At 31.9% G+C, this 20,556-nt stretch overlaps 1 protein-coding gene across 6 annotated transcripts in view; it reads left to right on the forward strand.

Annotated features, from left to right (window-relative positions):
- dnc (phosphodiesterase dunce) overlaps positions 1-19,703 on the forward strand; it is a 135,864-nt gene extending 116,161 nt beyond the window's left edge. The window contains exons 1-8 of one of the 6 annotated variants that reach the window (XM_088198664.1): positions 2,090-2,329; positions 15,292-15,551; positions 15,872-15,965; positions 16,138-16,250; positions 16,330-16,530; positions 17,111-17,836; positions 17,915-18,121; positions 19,247-19,703. In XM_088198664.1, the coding sequence (XP_088054790.1) occupies positions 15,333-15,551; positions 15,872-15,965; positions 16,138-16,250; positions 16,330-16,530; positions 17,111-17,836; positions 17,915-18,121; positions 19,247-19,294 (1,608 nt within the window). In that variant the 5' untranslated portion in view covers positions 2,090-2,329; positions 15,292-15,332 and the 3' untranslated portion in view covers positions 19,295-19,703. Of the gene's footprint in view, positions 1-2,089; positions 2,330-8,226; positions 8,545-14,155; positions 14,380-15,291; positions 15,552-15,871; positions 15,966-16,137; positions 16,251-16,329; positions 16,531-17,110; positions 17,837-17,914; positions 18,122-19,246 lie in introns of those variants that run through there. The other 5 variants (XM_088198666.1, XM_088198663.1, XM_088198667.1 and 2 more) reach the window with 5 other exon arrangements.
- Positions 19,704-20,556: the final 853 nt, after the last annotated feature.

A 20,556-nucleotide genomic window follows, 5' to 3' on the forward strand; every position in this document is an offset into this window, starting at 1 on the left:
GTTTAATTGACTAAACTTTGAAATTACAGCGCACAGAACTAAGTATGAGCCACTTTTTCATGCATTAAAAGAGTCAAAGTCTAAAACCAATCAATAAGTACAAAACATTATTTTTATTTCATGATTCAAATGTGAGTCATTCGAGTATGTTTTTTTCATAGTTTTAAGTGTTAAATTAACGAACGATATAACTAGTCCAATATAGAAAGGTAATATTTTTTTTGCTTTGACAAAATAATTTATAAAATACAATTTGCTTGATAACGATACACTATACATATTTAATGTTTTTAAAACTTAATTTTTGTATTTAGATTAAAATTGAAAAAAATATTTTTGTAATCTTAATGATATTTAATTGAATTTTTATGATATACTATGATACTTTATACTTATTTGATTGATTTTTTCGGGCTCTAAATTGAAACAATGAATTTTCTAGTGTATGTATTTTTATTATCGTTGTTTTTATCACATTTTATGGCTAAGTGTACTAATTTTTTCGTTGAGATTATACTTGCTATTTATTTTACCACAAAAATTCTATAAGCTCATTTATATGTTATACACTAATTTTAATCATATAATTAGATTTTTGTTTTTCATTGATAATTAACTATATTAAGATATTCTCAAAAATCATTATACGTGCTAAAAAAAATATTTTACAATAAAAGTTAATTTTACCTATAAATCAAATATTGAATCTTTGTGGCAAAAATATTTTATTAGTTACGCATGTAATTATAAAACCGATTTTCACAAAAATCTAACAACCATTTAAATATTTCATATTTATATAAATCATTAACCATTATTTATATAAAATTTATTTTAGTGAATCTGTCAGCATAAATATTCAATGGTTAATATTTAAATCTATATTTTTATATCCGTATATAGTATGTATATACATATAAATTTAGTTTAGTATAATTATTATTTTTTTGGTCAGCAGAAAAAAAATCATCGTATAACCCTTCAAACGCCAGAGACTTTTTAGTGAGTCGCCTGTTATTTCTCTTCACGGGTCAGTAATTATTTTTAAAAATAAATATAAAATACTTGGTTTACTGATAAATTAAACCAATACAATAATCTTTAATAATGTGTTAACTTGTTTTAAAAAAAATATTTGTACACAAAAAAAATCAACAAATGCCGCACCGTTGAGTTGCTGACGCTTAGGTGCAGATAAATCCCAATCACTTTGTATGGCTCTTAAGTGCAAAATTTGCATTTATCCAACGCTCAATAAAATAATAATATATTTTTTAATTTAATTCTCTGAAACAAGGAGTGTCTTACTTCACTCGGATTCCAGACGATGGAGCCATATTCGAGGACGCTATGAATTAGCGTATCGTACAGAACGTATATCGCCAATAAATTATTGAAATGACACGCGCTCCGCATAACGAAGCAGAGCATCCTCGATGCTTTATCGCAAATTTTGGCCACTCCCAAGCGTCCGCGCGACATTAGCGCGCGGGATGTTAGCGCGCAGTACAACCCCGACGTTAGCGCACAAAACATTAGCGCGCAAAATAAATTTATTTTATATTTTTGACTACTCATTTAAAGAAATTTACATACCTAAGATAATTTTTCTGCCAAAATTTTCAAGTTTATTTTTTCTATATTAAACACATTATGGTCAAGTATTTTAATTTATTATTACCTCATGAATGTCAGGTTTATTTTTGTTACATAAATTTATGTACGTCGCTTAGCGATTATTTATTAATAATTCGCTAAACAAACGCAAAATACATTTTCGCGAAAAGACGCAATTCTATTTCCAAGAACCTGAAAGTATAAGATACAAATCTATTGTGTACATTTGCACAAATAATTTATATAAATCTCAAGACAAAGAATCTTTTTCCGCGAAGCGTATCGATCTTTTTCCGATTTTTCACAAAAAAATCCTTTTTTTAACCTGCTTTGTAACGCGTGTCATTTGACTTCCTTTTATTTTCTCTCGTCAACCAACGAGGTGCATTGTCTCCTCTTACACTTTTTTAACCCCTTTGTTGTCGCACGAGGAAGTGCATCCAAAAGCGTGTGTTTCGGCGTCGAGGTGCTCAGTCACTCGCGAGCTTTTGGAACGTTTGGATTATTGGATTCGTTTTCGGAACTTTGGAGTGCGTGGACATATCATGCCGTTCTCGTGGCTCAAGAAGGTCAATATCGCACGTTAGCTTATCTGACCCACAAACGTTTCGACCATTAATCGCCATATCTACACTTTCACGACCCCTGAGCGCTTATCTACAGTATACACACGACGCAAAAAAGAAACACAGCGAGACCTTTGAAAAATCCGGTATTAATATCCAGTTTTGTATTTAATAATCGCCCTATTTTGCCGCGCCGCCATTTTGTTTTTTTTAATAATATATGAGCTAAAGTGAAATAGGTAATCAATCAATTTGTATAGTGCTTCTGAATTATTAAATCTTGAAAATCTGATTTTCCTAAATCTAATATGAAAGTTTAGTGTATAATACAATAAGATTTTGAATATTTATTTATGTTAAAATTTTATAAATATATTATCTTGACTTTCGTTCCTCTCACAAATAAATATGAATATCATAACCGTTGAAAAATCAATGGGATGTTTAAAAACGCGATGATTCAGGTGATTACATAAATATTTTATGTACTAATATCTATTATATAATTTTATATACAATAACAATTTAACAACATGCATAAATCATAGTTTATAATTTAAAATTGTTGTGTTTTATAAAAACAGACAGCATATAATATATAAAGATTTGATATCAAAATAATTATTCATTAAATAGTATTGACTTATTTGGGTTTTTTATTGTATTTAAATATATAATCTTCTTGACATATTGTTGTATTTTATAAAAATATTACAACAGACTATATATTTTTATATAAAGATTTAATATCAAAATAAAATAAAATATAAATAAATATATTATTTATAATAATATACATTTATTGGTTATTTATTAAAATAAAAGACAGATTTAATAAGTTTTTTATAATAAATCAAGTACAAAATAACCGTAATAATATTTTTACTCTTTTTGATAATATTGTTGTATTTTATAAAAGCAGACAGTATATAATCAAGCAATCTTTTACTATAAAAAATATTATAATTATAAAATATTTTACACTTTGCGTTATTCATTACCATAAAAAATTAATTCAATAATACTGTAATAATATGTTAAACCTTTTTTAAATTATATTGTTGTATTTTATTTAAACAGACAGTTTAATATTATATAAATACTATCAAAAAAAATCAAGCAATCAATAAATATAATATTCATAAAATATTATACACTTTTTGGGTTATTTATTGCTATAAAATTAATAATGAAAAAATATTTTGTTATCAGTAAATTAAATGTAATTTCAAAACTTTATTTTCTTTGTCATGTTGTTGTATTTCATGATAACAGACAGTATATTATCATATAAAGATTTATTATCAAAATAAAATAAGCAATAAATAATATTTATAAAATAAAATACACTTATTTGATTTATTTAATTAAATAAAAATAACCGTAATATAATTTCTTAACTTTTTGATAATATTGTTGTAATTTATAGAAACAGACAGTATATAATCAAATGTCGATTTACTTTAAAAAAATTAAATATAAAATATTAAACACTTTTTGGGTTATTTGTTACCATTAAATATATTTTTCATAAAAATATGTTTAAATTTTTGAACATATTGTTGTATTTTATAAAAATAAACAGTTTAATTTTTAATAAAGATTTACCATTTATATAAAATTGAATAAGCAATAAATATATATTTTATTAAAAGCAATTTAAAATTACTATAAATATATGTATAAGCCTCTTGCAAATATTGTTGTATTTTATAAAATCAGAGAATATATTAATAAATTATGATTTATTAGCAAATTAAATGAAAACATAAAATATCATACAGTTATTTGAGCTATTTATTGGTGTTATTAAATCTTTTGTATTATATCAATTAAAAATACGCTTCTATAAATATTTTTGTATTTTATAAATTAGTTAATAAAGATTTTCTATTAAAATGAAATACACAAAAAATAAATATAATATTCATAGAATATAATACATTCTTTGTGTTATTTATTGTCATAAAATAAGGAATAAATACATATTTTTTACTTAATAATATGCATCCTTCTTGGAAATATTGTTGTATTTTATATTAACATATATAAAAATATAACTATAAAAATAAAATAAAATTTCTTATTATTATATCATAATATAATTATTCCGTTTATATTGTGAATTCGTCCCACAGAAAATTAATTTCTTATTTTAAAATGTTAATAAAATATATTATGGGCTTATTTCAGTATGTGTATTTATTACACCCTTTAACCAATTCAAATCAAATATTAGACAGTTACTGCTCAAAACATATGAACATTAGAACTAGGATTTTATATACATCAAACTTATTTTTAAAGAACCCCATTTTATTATTTGTATGTGAATATAATAAGAACGACTCTCTTAAACCAATTACATTTTAACAGAAACTCAATTTATAAACTATTTCATTTATTATAAATGCCATTCCAATCTCTTATTCTCGTGGTCCCTAATCATAGAATCTACTTTATATCCAGCGTACTTGATAATAATTTTATTGTTATTTTGCGCACACTTCTCTTCAATTAGCTTAACTCGAGCTCTGTATCGCTTATCGTCTCTTACTGAATACGTGCTAGAGGTCTCATCGCTCGTTTTAATTAGTGAAAATAAACGATTGTCAAATGAATCACTGTAGCGATTTTTAGTGAGAAAACGAAGCAATAAGTGAATCACTGCTGAAATTCTTCGTCGGCCTTGCGAAAACGAACGGTTTTCCCACTGAAAGCGTATAGTAGAAGAGCAAATAAAAAAAGTTGACGTCAATCGTTATGACACGCGACACAGAACAATCGTGACTGGCTCTCTTTTGAAAAAAAATGTGTGATGAAATTATTCTCGAGCATATTGTTTATATCTTTCGCGTGTTGATAAGAGAACGTCAGCTTTGATTCTCGTATGAAAGTAAGTCTCAGATTTATGAGTGGCGTATCGTTTAAATTCCTACGCGTCTCAATAAGTACGGTTTATGATGAAAATGTGCTCAGATATGCGAATTATATAATGTACGATAAAGTTGGTTGTGTTGGGTTTACATATTATACGATCTCGATGAATGTTATACGTATTATAAATATAAATTATAGTAGGAAAGATAAAGTTCGAAGTTCCGTAATCAGGAAATTACAGATTTGTATCTGCATATTACGGAAAATCTGACATTCTCCGATCGATCGATAATTATTTATCATTTTTCTCTCAGATATGATTTAATTTTCCAACTGGTACGCATTCAGGGCTTAGTCTGAGTTTTGAGGAAAATCTGGGTAAAAGTCGAATGAATTAAAATATGCATTATTAGACACGTGCTCTATTTGTTACTAATGATTAAGTAAGCCATTATTTATCATGATTACACGATCTAGATAATGATATCTTTACAAATAATTAGATAATAATAACAACGAATACATGTTTTATAACTAAATGTGTGGAAAATCTTATTAAATTATCATATTTTTGCCGATATAATTTGATTACACTGTACAAGATTTTTGTTTCGTAGGTAAGATAATTTATACAAATCTAAATTACACGCTGTTTTTGACTGTATCGTTGGATTTTCCCGTTTTAGTATCGTCTGTTAAGATATTTTAAAAAATTTTCAGGAAAATATCTGATGTTTTCCCACTTTATATTTAGTGCTCATAAATTACACCGTATTAAGTCTTCATTGTTTGTTTGTGCACCAAATCCACATATAGCGATAAATATATTTAATAAAAACTAGTATTAATACTATCATAAAAATAACAATTTTATTTTATAAGATATTATGTGATTAATCTCAATGACTTACAGTATCAGTTTGCGAATTTACGACTTTTAACATAAAATCTGGTCGTAAAACATAAATCTGTGGCTTGATATAATAACAACTGTAATACTGCTGTTAAAAACATCAATTACAGTATTAGAAAAGGTAAAATCTTTGTTGTTTTGTAAATTTTACAGTTGATGAAAGCTTTTGGTTACCTTAAGTAATTTTAAGTTAATAGTTAATATTGCTTGTTTAATATACATGTGTATATTAAAAAATGTCGGTCTAAAAACCAATAATTTAGCTAAACATTAAAGGAAAAAAATTCCAAACATTCAATAGTTTAACTGTCTTTTTTGTTAAGGACCTTTTTATATATGCGAAATTATCTATATGTTATATTATATTATTTTATTTTAAAAAATATGTTGCAGAACATTTTTGAACCCTTAATTTACACAATTAAAAATAACTAAAATAGATAAGCATCATCTCACATAAATTTTTCGCCGAAAATATCTTTGTATGATATTTGGCAAGCTCATTAAGATGTTGTATGTTGCGTGCAAAAGGATCGTTCTCGAGCGCTGACGTCCTGGCCGCAATGTTAAGAATAACGGAAGCGATCGCAATTATTTAGGGTACCGAAAGCTACTGAACATTGACGGATTTTCTTAACAACTTTAAATAATGCTTCATTGAGTAGACGCTACGAATTCTCTCCCAACGCAAAAAGTCACTAAGATTCAAATCCGGATACAATACATTCTCAGATTTTTTTTTTGAATTCCCTCCTACAACAATAAAGCCATATTCGAGGACGCTACAAACTAACGTATCGTACAGAACGAGAATCGCTAATGAATTATGGAAGTAACACTCGCTCCGCATAACTAAACCGAGCATTTTCGAAGCCTTATCGTAAACTTTTATTCGATCAACCACCTCTACAGCGACTTCAGGTCTCTGTAAAGAGAGAGAATCCGAATTTGTGCGAATACTCTAAAACAGTTTTATGTTATTAGCATATGATAAATATTCAGTTATAAATTGCCGTATGTGTGTCGTTAATATAGAACATATGACCCAGATTGGATCACTGTGGTACTCCATAATGAGCGAAATACTTTATCCGCAATTTCGAGCAAATATATTTCATTCTGTAAATTAAATACTTGTTTTTGAAACACGATTATTTATAATTAAACTTTTATATTTGTTTCGTGGAAAATAATTTTATATAATATATTATATGACTTGGGCTATCTAGCGCATTATCGTGCAAGAGAATTGAACCTTTTCGATTGACCTTTTCATTTTGTCGATTCCATGTCAAGGAATTTGAACTATAATAGTTTCACTCAGATTTAAAATATTATAGTGGATGTGCAAAACAACAAACAGTATTTTAACGTAATTTCGGTCTTGCAAAATGCTTTGGAGCTTTATTTTTGTCCATCCATTTTGCAGATCACTTTTTGTAATAGTTAATTATACACTTTTATTCGAATAAACTTCGTACCGGCGATTAATTTTGTATTTATTTAATTCGTGCGGCACCCATTTGTTAAGTGGTCCAGACCTGATGAAGTTCTTGCACAAACTCTCACATCAAAAAGCATAGATTAATTTACGATTAGTTTCTACTGCTTCACCAACCGCTTTGAAGTCTTTTCACGACTTCATTCCAATAGAAAAAAAATCTTTTAATGATATTACCATAAATTAGTTCAATAAAATGACATTTTCACCTAAAATGAAAGTTAAAATTCAAAAAAACCCACAAATATTTTCTTATGTATCAAATATATGTATGTTAATGAAGTATTGCTTTTTGTGTTTTTTCATAAAAAAAATCCTTTGTAAAAATATCTTGACTCAATTCGTTAACTAGTCATATTGTTTTAAAGTGGCAGCTATTAAAAAAAATAGCTTTACATATTATTTTACATACAGAAATATAAATGATTTATGCGGCTTATGAATGACGTACATATGTAGTCAGGGGATAAATTAAGGGGAGCACTTGGACAATGACTAATATTTTTATTATATTTTGCAATTATAACTAAAATAACTTCTCTGGTCTCTGTTAATTAAAATGTTATTATACAGTAATGTTAATTTTCATATTCGATTAAAAGAATCGCGAACACATCCCTCGCGCTCGCGAATCCTTTCCGACATCAACGAGGAAGAGAGAGGCGCGCGGGGAGGGGGGATGCTGCATGCGACCGCCGTTCGAACGGTGGGGGGGCCATATAAATAGTTGGACCCTAGCGGGCGTCGCCAGTCGCGCGAGACACTTTAAGGCGTGCGTTGTGTATTTGCGAACGTCCGATACACTGGCGTCCATCAAAGACTTTACAAGCGTAAACAGAAGAAAATGTGACCGGTGAAAGGGTCGCACTTGTTTTTTATCATTCGCTTAAACGTGCACAGTAGAAAGTGCGCTTTCGAACACACTGTGATAGACCAGTATTATTACTTACGTACCTGCCTACGTGTGTGTGTATTTATTCAAGTGTGTGTGTTTGTGTGAATATTTTTTATTTTTTTTAAATAATAATTTAAGAGAAGATCGCTGTGATATATTTATATTAAAATAGGTACGTCCCGTTTTTACTTATTATTGTCATTATCGATGTTATTTCAATGGAGTTCATTTAAGTTATGCGCACCGTGTAATTATAATTGTTTATTTGTCCACCTCCAATTAATTAAAAATGTATAATTCAAACGCTCGGACACAAACGCTGCTTATAGTGTATTTGAATATTCGCAAAATTTTGTCACATGGCAACAATTATTAAGGGCTTTAAGATGGCCGCCGCAAGGCCGATGAAAATGTGTACACGCACTTGTTTATTCGCTCGTTTAGAGCCTGAGACGAAATTTTCCGAAGAAAATGGCGCCAATGCGACGCGTGACGTCACAGATTTTCCTCTATGCGTCACAGGCGCCGAACCCCTGCCGCCGCCGGCACATGGCTCTCCCACCCCTATCCCAAAAAACCGCAAAATCGCGCAATTCCTCAATCGCATGCGCCTTTTTATGCGAGGATGTGCTTGGAATAATGTTTCAAACGAGCCTATCGAGTGAAAAGTGCCATAATTTAAAAACGCACTTTACTCTAACTCAGGTTCTTGTCTAAAGCTACCCTTAAAATCCATTTAAAGTCGAGTTGTGAGAAGATAAATATGTATATTTTTTTACTAGAATGTATAGTGTTTCATTCGTATAGAAGCGAAGTTGTAAAATTCAGGAAGGAATGGGTCGCTTTATTCTCAACGTTCGCAAAATAACGGCTGAAAATTCCAATATTTTATTTTTAAACTAGAATGGCAAAATGTGTATTATAGTTTAAGCTAAATTTTTAATATTTATATTTAAAAATATAATCCACATTATAAAGCTGTACTAGGTTTTATCAATTATTTATAAATAAAATTTACTCTAATTACTAATGGCCGCAATAAAATTTTATTTGATTTTGTATTATGTTATAAAATATTTTTGAGTTTTATTTTTATAACGCCATTTTGAAACAAGGTGGCTTTTCAGGCAGATTAGTCGAGAAATTTAATAAGAAACGAAAAAAAATTTTAATTTATTTTACTAATGATTTTTAACAAAATTTTTTTTTTATTTTTTTAATAAACACTATTTTGAACCAAAATTGTGAAACAGAGTAGCTAATATATTAGTTGACTTAATTTTTAACGGCATTAAAACATTTCACAAATATAAAAGCATATAAAAGGCCGTCAGAGTCGGCTAAATTTCGGCTTTAAAATATTTTTTACTAAAAAATACGTTGCAGAACATTTCCTCCCCTTTACTTTTTATCTTTGATTTTTTAGCGTTGTTACGAATTTGTTATTTTATAAAATATCAGCCTAAAAACCAATAACTTAGCAAAATATTGAAGAAAAAAAATTCTAAACTTTCAATGGTTTAACTATCTTTCGGCGATTATTTTTTTGCTAAGAATAATTACCTTTTTTATATGTTATATTATATTATTTTATTTTAAAAAATGTGTTTCAAACCATTTTTTTTCCACTTTTGTTAGCTTTTTAATTAAAAATACAAATTTTGTGATTTTGCAATAATCGCCATTTTAAAACAAGATTAGATTCACTAGCAAACTTGGACGAGGTATTAATTAAGGAAATTTTTGATTTCAGATTAAAAATAACAGTTTTCGTGAAAATTAAAAAAATCACATTTTCAAACAAATTCTATTTTTTTTAAAATCACAAAAAAATAAAAATGCGTATTTTTAAATTAAATTTTAATAATAATAAAATTAAAAAGCGATACATCTTAAAAATAAAATAAAATGTATAGAGGCCGCAAGAATCAGGTAGATTTATGTGTGTAAAAATGTGTTAAGATATTTATTTTTTTTAGTTAATAATTATTACACATTTTTTTATGGTTTAATTCAATATAAGCCGCCATTTTGAAACATGATAGGGTAACAAACGTATCCGAAATATTTTCATAATCTCTTTTTCTGACAAGTTTGAGGAAATCTCATTTTTAATTTATATATTATACTTGCTACAATATAATATATTTCGCAATATGTAGCGCTTATATCGAAATTTGTCTTAATCATGACATTATTAAACGAGACTAATGAGACAGGGGAAATCAGTGTATAATACATATAAATAGAGTTATCATTGTCTCATCTGTATGTCAAACATTTGTGATACAGTGTTAATAAATTCCAAAACCAAAGTATCTAGAGGTAACATCAGATCGAAACGTGTTAATTTAATCTGTAGATAAATATAATGAGCGATTGTAAATATGATAAATGCATATCAAACATCTTTAATTTTATTAAAATATATTATTTAAAACAAAAAGTTACACGTCTCTTTAACATATGTATGTACATACACCTACATGTCTACAACAAAAGCAATGCGGCAGCGATAGTAAAAAGCAATCACCGCACCGGTGACTTTCTACGCCTTTTTCAGTTGCTTTCTAAACAAAACTATGCCATTAATCACCGAGCAAGTTTTGTACGAATCAAGTACAATTTTAGAAAATTTTAAAGACTTTTTGATAATTCACGCTCGCTTCTAAAATTACATAAAATGGTATTTCGGTCTACGTATAAAACCGAAATGTTTTTTTTACTCGAGTTTATCGCACTTACCCAAAATATAGCACATGTGAAACTGTTGTTTTAATCTCGATACGCTTATCTTACGAATGTGATACTGTATATTATAAAATTGCTTTAATACTATCGCCAAATTTCATAATATATTAAATAAAAGTTGCTTCTAAAGCGGTGGTTTTGTATTCTAAACATCTAAACCCGTTTTATGCAAATCTGTATTTTTATTTTTATTAACATAAATCCGACCTCCAAAGCATTTAATACATCACTTTTCTTCGATTAAGGAGGTTCAACGTACTGCTGTTTACGCTTCGATTTTTTGCTACGCTATCTATGAACCGATAAATGCCATTATATAGGCATAAAGCGTGACTGTGTTCGTATCCGGCCTTCTACGGCGACACGCGGAAATCCATCCTTAGAAACTAATATATGTGCATAATGGTTCTGTATCGCCTTGAACTTTTTCTTCCATGTTCTGCAGTATCAATTGCTCTAATTCGCTAATCCTTGAGCCTCCTGGCCCAGTCGATTGATCGTAGGGTGTCCTTTGACGACTTCGAAACGACCCTTTGGTCAATACCCGGCGCGGCGGGTAGTACTTCGCCGCCTGGATGACGTCATTCGACCCCCGAGCCCACTCCGCGGCGCCCACCCTTATCGACCATCCTTGAAGCCGATTGTTGGGCCAAGAGGAAAACCCTCTTTGGATCTCACGAGGGTACACTCGTCCGACTCCACTCTGCTAAATTTTCAAGTATTGCGTCACAGAATAGATCGCGTGCTGAGTTAACGTTAACCACCTGAAAAAAGCGACCTTCTGAAAATAAACTTTCTACTAGGATTGTCGCACTAGTATTCCTCACCTTGAGGGAGGTTTAAATATATATATATATATTTATTCATTATACCATACCACCACCTTGGATTAGTTCCGCTCAAATTTTCCTAATGTGGATAATGGATAATGGAAAATGGATATGAAACTTTGATTTCGCCTTGACACACACTTTGCCATTTCACAATGGTGTTTTTTTGTATATATCTACGATTGATGGAGTTTTTGCGTTTGCAAATACATACCTACATAAATGCAGGCTTAACCTTCGTACTGCGTTCTAAAGACGTTTAGATCTCTAAACCCCGACTCGATAAGGTCATATATCCATTAAGCTGAACGAGATTTATGACTCTTTCGCTTTCGCCGCATCCAGAGGCTAAATAGGTCGCAGTTTGTTTACAAGATGCCTCTCCGAGCGGAATGTCGGCGCGTGGGTCTCGAACCGGCTCGTAAACAAACTCGAACCGGTTCTGCGCGAAAAGAGACCCATTTCCGGCCAGTGTGTAGGAGGAGGTGTTCCGAACAATAGATTGATGGTAATCCGAAAAAGGACCCTCCGGCGCCGTCTTAGGAGACGCTGTTTGGGTCCAAATTTGGAGCAACTGCGCCGCAAGACGTATCGCTCTTGTTCCGACCTTAAACGAGAATAATTCGGCACGTAGACCGGTTACTTGTGAATTACACAAATCTATCTTGAAAATATTTTTTTAAATATGTCATTTCAGTGAAATCATATCGGAATACATGTTCATCTGTAGATATTAAAAGAACGGTTTATTTTACAATACTATTCTACAAAAAAATCTCTATCGATAGATACAACCTTCTTGCATTGACCAGGCAAGTTTTTAATCCCACATTTATAGAAACTGAATTAAAATATTCAGAAAGAAATGTTTTAACTTCACTAACACTATAAAAATAATTACCATCTAAATTATGTTGAAGAGACTTAAATAAATGATAATCTAATGGTGATATATCGGGAGAAGATGAGCAACAGTTTTACCATCCGATAGCTTTATTTTTTTCTCGCGAGATTCTCGCAGTATGAGCAGGCGCGTCGCCTTGTTCTCGTCGCTTAGTGCGTATTGCACCCACACGCCTTCATAATATTTTTAAATGCTAGACCATGAGTATGCTGTCTTATCTGTTAACACCTGAATCGACATGTATTTGATTCAATTTCTGCAGCTATGCTATCATCAATGATTTTTGGTGTCTTGTATTTTAAACAATTTTTTTTTAATTAACCAACTGTATTGCTATTAATTTTAATGAAATCTAAATATAAAAAAAAATGCTACTGATTAGCTAATTTTTTAAAGAAACTCAGTGGGAGTAACAATTAGTGGTTTTTGAGCGTGGCGCCGTGCTGAAATACTAAAAATCGTAACTCTTTTAAAAGTCATAGAAAAAATATAAAATGCGTTAGAATTATTTTGTAATAGATATTAAAATTAAAAATTATTTTTAAATACAGGAATTTACCTGTTTCTTATTTAAAGTACTGACAGTCATGTATCGAATAATGTGCAGAATGCCAACAATATTTGGTCAAGTGTGTGAATCAAATAATCGTGTTTTTTGAAGATGCGTTTTCACGCGATCTAAGATAAATTTAAAAAAAACCTTGAGTCGTCGTCCTCTTTTCTTATGCAAATCTAACCCCTTAATGCAAGATTATGCATATCGCAAACGTCTGCTACAATTGCGTCAATTAGCGAAATAAAAACGTAGGCGTAGATAGCGCCATGTTTACTTGCATAAACATTTATGCATGATCTTTCAAAAAAAAATGGTAACGCTCCAGATCTCCAGTACTCAATGTCCCGTTTGGAACTGTCTGCTATGTAAATTCGAAGCTAATGAATAATTCAGCACTCGTCGAATTGCACAACTCCTGAAACTATTCCGGGATCACAGATTCGCCGTAATTGAAGTTTTTTTTCCCTTTATATAGCTATCTATCTGCGTCACGCTTTAGTAATTAATCTGATAATTGTCAACTCTACGTTGCTGTTGCTACAACCGCCAATAAAGCCGATAGCAGTATCCGATTACGGATAGTCAGACTAATCCGGCCATATGCCGGCCGGTTGCGAAACGCTTCCGATTCTCGCAAGACTTTCTATAAACTCTGACATTTGAAAAGGCAGGAAGCCCAAAAAAACGAGAAAAACACGTTCCATCATAAGTTTTCACCTGAAAACCCGACGTCTGCAAGTCTACTCGAAATTGAACGTGGCTATTATGGGCTTAGTCTTATCAGTTGTTTGCCAGTGATAAGGCTTTTATAAACCTCAACGTGTGTGGCACTTGGGCCAGTATTATCTGGAACGCTCGTGAGAGCACTGTGCTTTTTGAAGAGAGAAGTTTATATTTTAATTGTTGCGCAAAAACTTTTTCACGATGGTGTGCAAAATTTTGATTAAGACTCGTGTTCCGAAAAAGGTAGTTACACGTTTAAACTAATAGTGTCTGAGCGTTTGATTTATACATGCATGTTTGTGTAAATAAAATTGAATCTTATCTTCATATTGGAGAGTGGAAGTAGTGAACGATGGAAGTGCATTTTAATAGACAACCGAATTAAAACGACGTGTCAAATTATTATATTGTATGATCATCACTCAAAACCTGCATCTAGAATTCATAAAATAGAATAAAAAAAAATTAAAAATATGCTTTTGCTAGAATCAAACCCAAATTAATAATATATTGAACTTAAATATAGTTGTAATATATATAATAATGCAGTGAATAGTACTTTTTATTTAAAATTATCATTTTGATATCTTACTGTAGTATTGATGTTAAATTAATATTTTTGGTTGGTCTATTTTGAGCATATATTGTAAATCTTGTATTGCAATATGCGTTTCAACTAAGTAAACACAATCAATAACTACTAAATAAATTGTGAGACACCAGGCTGTAAATCAGTGATACATATTTTATTAATTTAAAAATATAATTACAGTTTAGAATCAATAGCTTGATTTTATTTTTATTATTCATCCGTGATATTAGTTAAGTCCATAGGATTCGAACCCAGGTCTTGAGTCACCGACGTACAACTTTGACACTGATAATTTACCTGATATATATTGTTTGCACTTTCATCGTTTTTTATTTTAACTTATTTAACTGTGCTATTCTTTTAGTTTACAATTATTTCTTAACTTTCTTGAGTGAATTATACACTTAAATATAATATATGTATGTAGATACCATGCCTGATAAATCTCGATATAAAGTGAAAGTTGACTAGTCCGTAATGCGCATACATGAACTCTGTTAAAACAGCACAAACGTACAAACACGACGGTATATTTTATCTTGGCATTGTAATTGTTTCCGTAGAACCGTTCCAAACTTGAAAGACTCTTTACAAACCTATCCCCATGGTGGAAGGTTATAAGTGTGAAGTGAGTGTGTCGGAGGAGTATAGGAAGGCGAGGAGCACGACGCCCGATACCGAGATGGGGATGGGTCACAGGGCCTCCGTGGAGGCTCAGAAGGCGGACGAGCGCACGGCCACCGCCTCGGCCCTCACCGAACAGGCGGCCGCTTACGGGACGCTCGCCGACATCAGCTGCGTTATAGCACTAGCAGCTCTTCAGGTCTCGAAACACATACAACACCTATAAATCATAAACATAACAACACACAAACAAGGCTTGGGGTCATTATTCTGAATCTAACATCTTCATTGTGTATTTATGTTTTGTAATAACTGTAACACAGTCGCGAAATATACTCATAAAAGCATAAAAACGCATAGCTATGTGAAGCGTGACTCACAAAATGCACATATCGTACAATTAACCGCTTATTCTACTAACATCATATCCCAGATCCTGCTTAATTGACTGCCAAATCGACTTAGCCATACTCAATAGAACAATGTATTAATTGTGTTTCTTGTTTTCTAAATCAACAGTTCAAACGTATGCTGAACAAAGAACTCAGCCATTTCTCGGAGTCCAGCAAATCAGGAAACCAGATATCCGAGTACATCTGTTCTACTTTCTTAGGTATGTATTTCGCTTCATTTAATTTGTTGAAAAATTTCATATGCTATCAAAAACGATTTACAAAAGATGCTCTATTCAATAGTTTTAAAGCAAAAATATAATAATTATCTACGTGGCAAAAATAGTGTTCTTTATTTGTGACTCCGTCATAATTAAATAATTTTCCTTATAGACAAACAACAAGAACTGGACATACCGTCTCTGCACGTTGAAGATGCAGTTGAACGAGCAGCCAAGAAGAAAGATCGGCCTCGACATGCAGCAGCCTCTGCGACAATGTCACAGGTTAACATTGCCACCGATGCGTATATCTTTATTATGCTATGAAGCAATGTCTAATAATCTTTCCGGTCATATATTGTAGATATCTGGAGTGAAGCGAGCTTTGACACATACAAACAGTTTCACCGGCGAAAAGCTACCGCAACATGGAGTCGAAAGTCCGCGAGAAGAGGAACTCACCCGAGTGCTGAACGAAGTGGACAAATGGGGCATTGATATATTCCACGTAGGAGAGCTCACCAACAACCGACCTCTCACTTGTATCGCCTATACAGCTTTCACGGTTAGTTCACACTAATGAATAGAATTAGTTGTTTTTTATAATATTTCCATTTCATTAAATGACATGCATTTTTCTGGCCAAACTCATGGAAGTCAATTAAAGGGGGGCAGATGTGGACATTTTCTCCCCCTTGAATTTGACAAAAAAAATGCATGTCATTTAATGAAATACTATGAATTTTAATGAAATCGAAATATTAAAAAAATACCATTGACTAGCTAACTTTTGTCCCCCCCCCCCCTCCCATTGAAAAAAGCTATAATTTTACTAGAACCTGCCAGATAAATTATATTTTCACTGGTGAAAATGTATTCCGATATGATTTCATTGAAATGACATATTTCAAAAAATATTTTCAGGATAGATTTAACACCTTTTTATAGATTTTCATTGAGAGATAACCTGAGAATTTCTGATTTTGAACAGATGTATCAATTCATTTTTTAATATTTATTTTTTATTGAGATTCATAGTATTAAATGACATGCATTTTTTTGGCAAATGCCTCCCCTTCTAAATGACGTCGCTGTTGTATGTGAAGATTTTAACTTACTAATTGTGATTATGTAACTTTTTACAGAGTCGAGACCTGCTGAAACAGCTTCTCATACCATCTAAGACGTTCATCACGTTTATGATGACGTTGGAGGACCACTACGTGAAGGACAATCCCTTCCATAATTCGCTGCACGCAGCCGACGTCACCCAGAGCACGCACGTACTTCTAAACACCCCAGCCTTAGAATCAGTATTCACCCCGTTGGAAGTGTGCGCGGCACTCTTCGCCGCCACCATCCACGACGTCGACCATCCCGGCCTCACCAACCAGTTCCTCATCAACTCCAGCTCCGAACTAGCCCTGATGTACAACGACGAGTCCGTGCTGGAGAACCATCACTTGGCCGTCGCCTTCAAGCTGCTCCAGAACGAAGGGTGCGACATCTTCATCAACCTGCACAAGAAGCAACGCCAAACGCTGCGCAAAATGGTGATAGACATGGTGTTATCGACAGACATGTCTAAGCACATGAGCCTGCTGGCCGACCTGAAAACCATGGTTGAAACGAAGAAAGTCGCCGGTTCCGGAGTTTTGCTGCTGGACAACTATACGGACAGGATACAGGTGTTGGAGAATCTGGTGCACTGCGCCGACCTGAGCAACCCGACTAAACCTCTGCCTCTGTACAAACGATGGGTCGAACTTCTCATGGAGGAGTTCTTCCAGCAAGGCGATCGGGAGAGAGATCAAAAGATGGACATCAGTCCTATGTGCGACCGTCACAACGCCACTATCGAGAAATCACAGGTAAACGCCGCGACAATCCGACTCTTAATTCTTTCGCATATGTAGCAGTGAAAATAATTAAACTTTTGTGTTACTCAGGTTGGTTTCATCGACTACATCGTGCATCCATTATGGGAAACATGGGCAGACCTTGTGCATCCTGATGCGCAAGATATCTTAGACACCTTAGAAGAAAATAGGGACTGGTATCAGAGTATGATACCGCCGTCTCCACCTCCGTCTGACGATCCGCCACCTTCAGGCCAAGATCGTCCGGATAGCAGATTAGACAAAATTCGCTTCCAGGTACTTATTTTTATTTAAAAAAAATATTTTACTTGATAGCTTGCCTATGTCACTTGTTCATATTGATCTCTAAGATGATAAAGAATGCATTGAACGGACAACATACATAGGGGATAATTTTCCTCAAAGGAGTGTTGTTTGGTCACCAAAATTTAGTCAGTTTTCTTTACAAATAACCTCAAAATGTCAGTACTATAAAAATTTAGATGGTCAATATTTTCAGAATTTAAATCAACTTTGGGTCAGAATAAAAATTAAATTATGACCGCCGTGACTTAACAGATTACCCCAATGCGTCACAATGGTCTATAATAATACCATTGTAGTATTTAAATGCACAAAAAAATATATAATTAAAATAATACATAGAAAGAAAAAATTATATTATTCAGGGTCAGAATAAATATCGAATAAAAATATGGGATGATCGGAGCCCAACCGAGCAATTTGGCCCTAAAACACCTTGATAATGACCATGTATTATTATGCTGACCATCTGTCAACATAAAATTAACCTTGAGGTTAAAATTCAGATCATATAATATAAATACTGGCTATTCTTCATAAGCACTGACCAATGAACTGTAATAAATACTGACTTAAAAAAATGCTTTTGGCCATGTGTCAAAATAATTCTTACCATTTAATATAAATTCTGACCACAACCGTATTAAAATTCTGACTTGAAATATACGAGCCATATTTTAATATTTAATTGTCTGTAAATAGCGTTTATTATATAATATACATATCTTGTTTTTTTTATCCCACAGGATGATTTTGATTATGATTTTTCTCTAGTTTTGAATTCTGCTCAAAGGCATACCTTTTTAATTAAAGCTCGTCTTTATTTAACTTCATATTTAGACATTTTGTTTTCCTGAGCTGATTTTATCTTATTATCAGTCACGGATATTGCTTAGGCTCAATTGCGGCATCTGCGTGTGATGCAAGTAGAGTTCATCGTCCGTAAATGTGACCATTGTAATGTCCTTTTCAATTAATATAAAATATACAGTTTCTCGGTGAATCAAAATTAACATGTTTCTAGTGACTTGTGCAAGTTTGACATTTAAAGATTGCAATATTGTTATCGTTGTGCTAATGGAATTGTTCTCGTTTCAGGTAACGCTGGAAGAAGGAGAGGGCTCGGAGGGAGAGGGTGGAATGTGACGGAGGTTGCTGGGACTTTGTAAAAAATTAACAGAGAAGGTTCAGGGCTGGTGGCGCCTCCGTCAGTGAGAGAGCGCCGCGCGGGTTAGCGGCGCCACGGGATCCCGCGCTACTCACTGGGTGGACAGAAACACAGACACCGTTTTTAACCACCGAATCCCACGTGCAAACACTATATATACATATATATATTTAACGATAAATTATATACGCCATGTTTTGCTTATATATCTCTGTGGAACAACATTTTTTTATCCTAATTGTTTGTTATTGTTATGATTATGATTATTATATTAAGCTGCTCTCTCTTGCCATAAACCATGTGGATATATTAAAAAAATGCAATTTTATTACCGAGGGCTGGAACTCTTGTATAGCCTGCTTTGTTCCGATGTAAAAAAGAAAGAAACGTCACGGTTAGCTTTTCTATATAGTTAAGTGATCAACGTGTGATATGATTTGTTCTCATGTGTTTGTTGTGAGCGTGCATGGTAAAGACGTTGCTATGTAAGCGAGGTTATCACTCGATGTTTGTTGTTATTCTAAATTCTCTTGTGTCTACTGTGTTTTTTCTTATATATATATATATATTTTTGTTCTTATTGAATTTTACGCATAGTATACGTAGATTTAATGTCATATTTATATATATATATATATATATATATATATATATATATATATATATATATATATATATATATATATATATATGTATATGTATATATATATATTTATATCTATTTCAGTTGAACTGAAATGAAGGCGGGGCCTTTTGTTTTTATTTATTTTCTCATTATGTATTTTTAAGAACGTAATCTCTTTGCGCGATGAGATCGTATTGGATTTTGTACGAAATTCTATCCGACGACGATGTGAACCTTTTCCATTTGTAAAAAGATATATATACGTATATATATTTATTGTAACTTAAGCAGTTGTCATATCAATTTTTGTGTAAAATTTTGCCATTTCTTTTCCGTGGTAAAAAAATGTATTATATGACGAGGAGTTTGCATTCAATGTTGTTGTCGTTTCGTTACCACCACGTGTTCCTTTATCATTGTCAGATCTTTTCGGAAGTTGTATAATCTTTTTTCGGTAAACTTAAGCACTTCTCGATCGTTTCCGGATTATTCTCATACATATTTTCTTTGTTAAAAAAAATCAAACAAAGATTGAACGACTGAATGTACATTACATAGAAATAACATTTTTGATCATCGCCAAATCTCAAAAAAAAAACTTTTGTGTATGTATTA

The sequence above is a fragment of the Plectrocnemia conspersa genome, unplaced genomic scaffold (genome assembly GCF_051122295.1).
Source record: "Plectrocnemia conspersa isolate PC_06_02 unplaced genomic scaffold, ASM5112229v1 ptg000011l, whole genome shotgun sequence".
NCBI lineage: Eukaryota > Metazoa > Arthropoda > Insecta > Trichoptera > Polycentropodidae > Plectrocnemia > Plectrocnemia conspersa.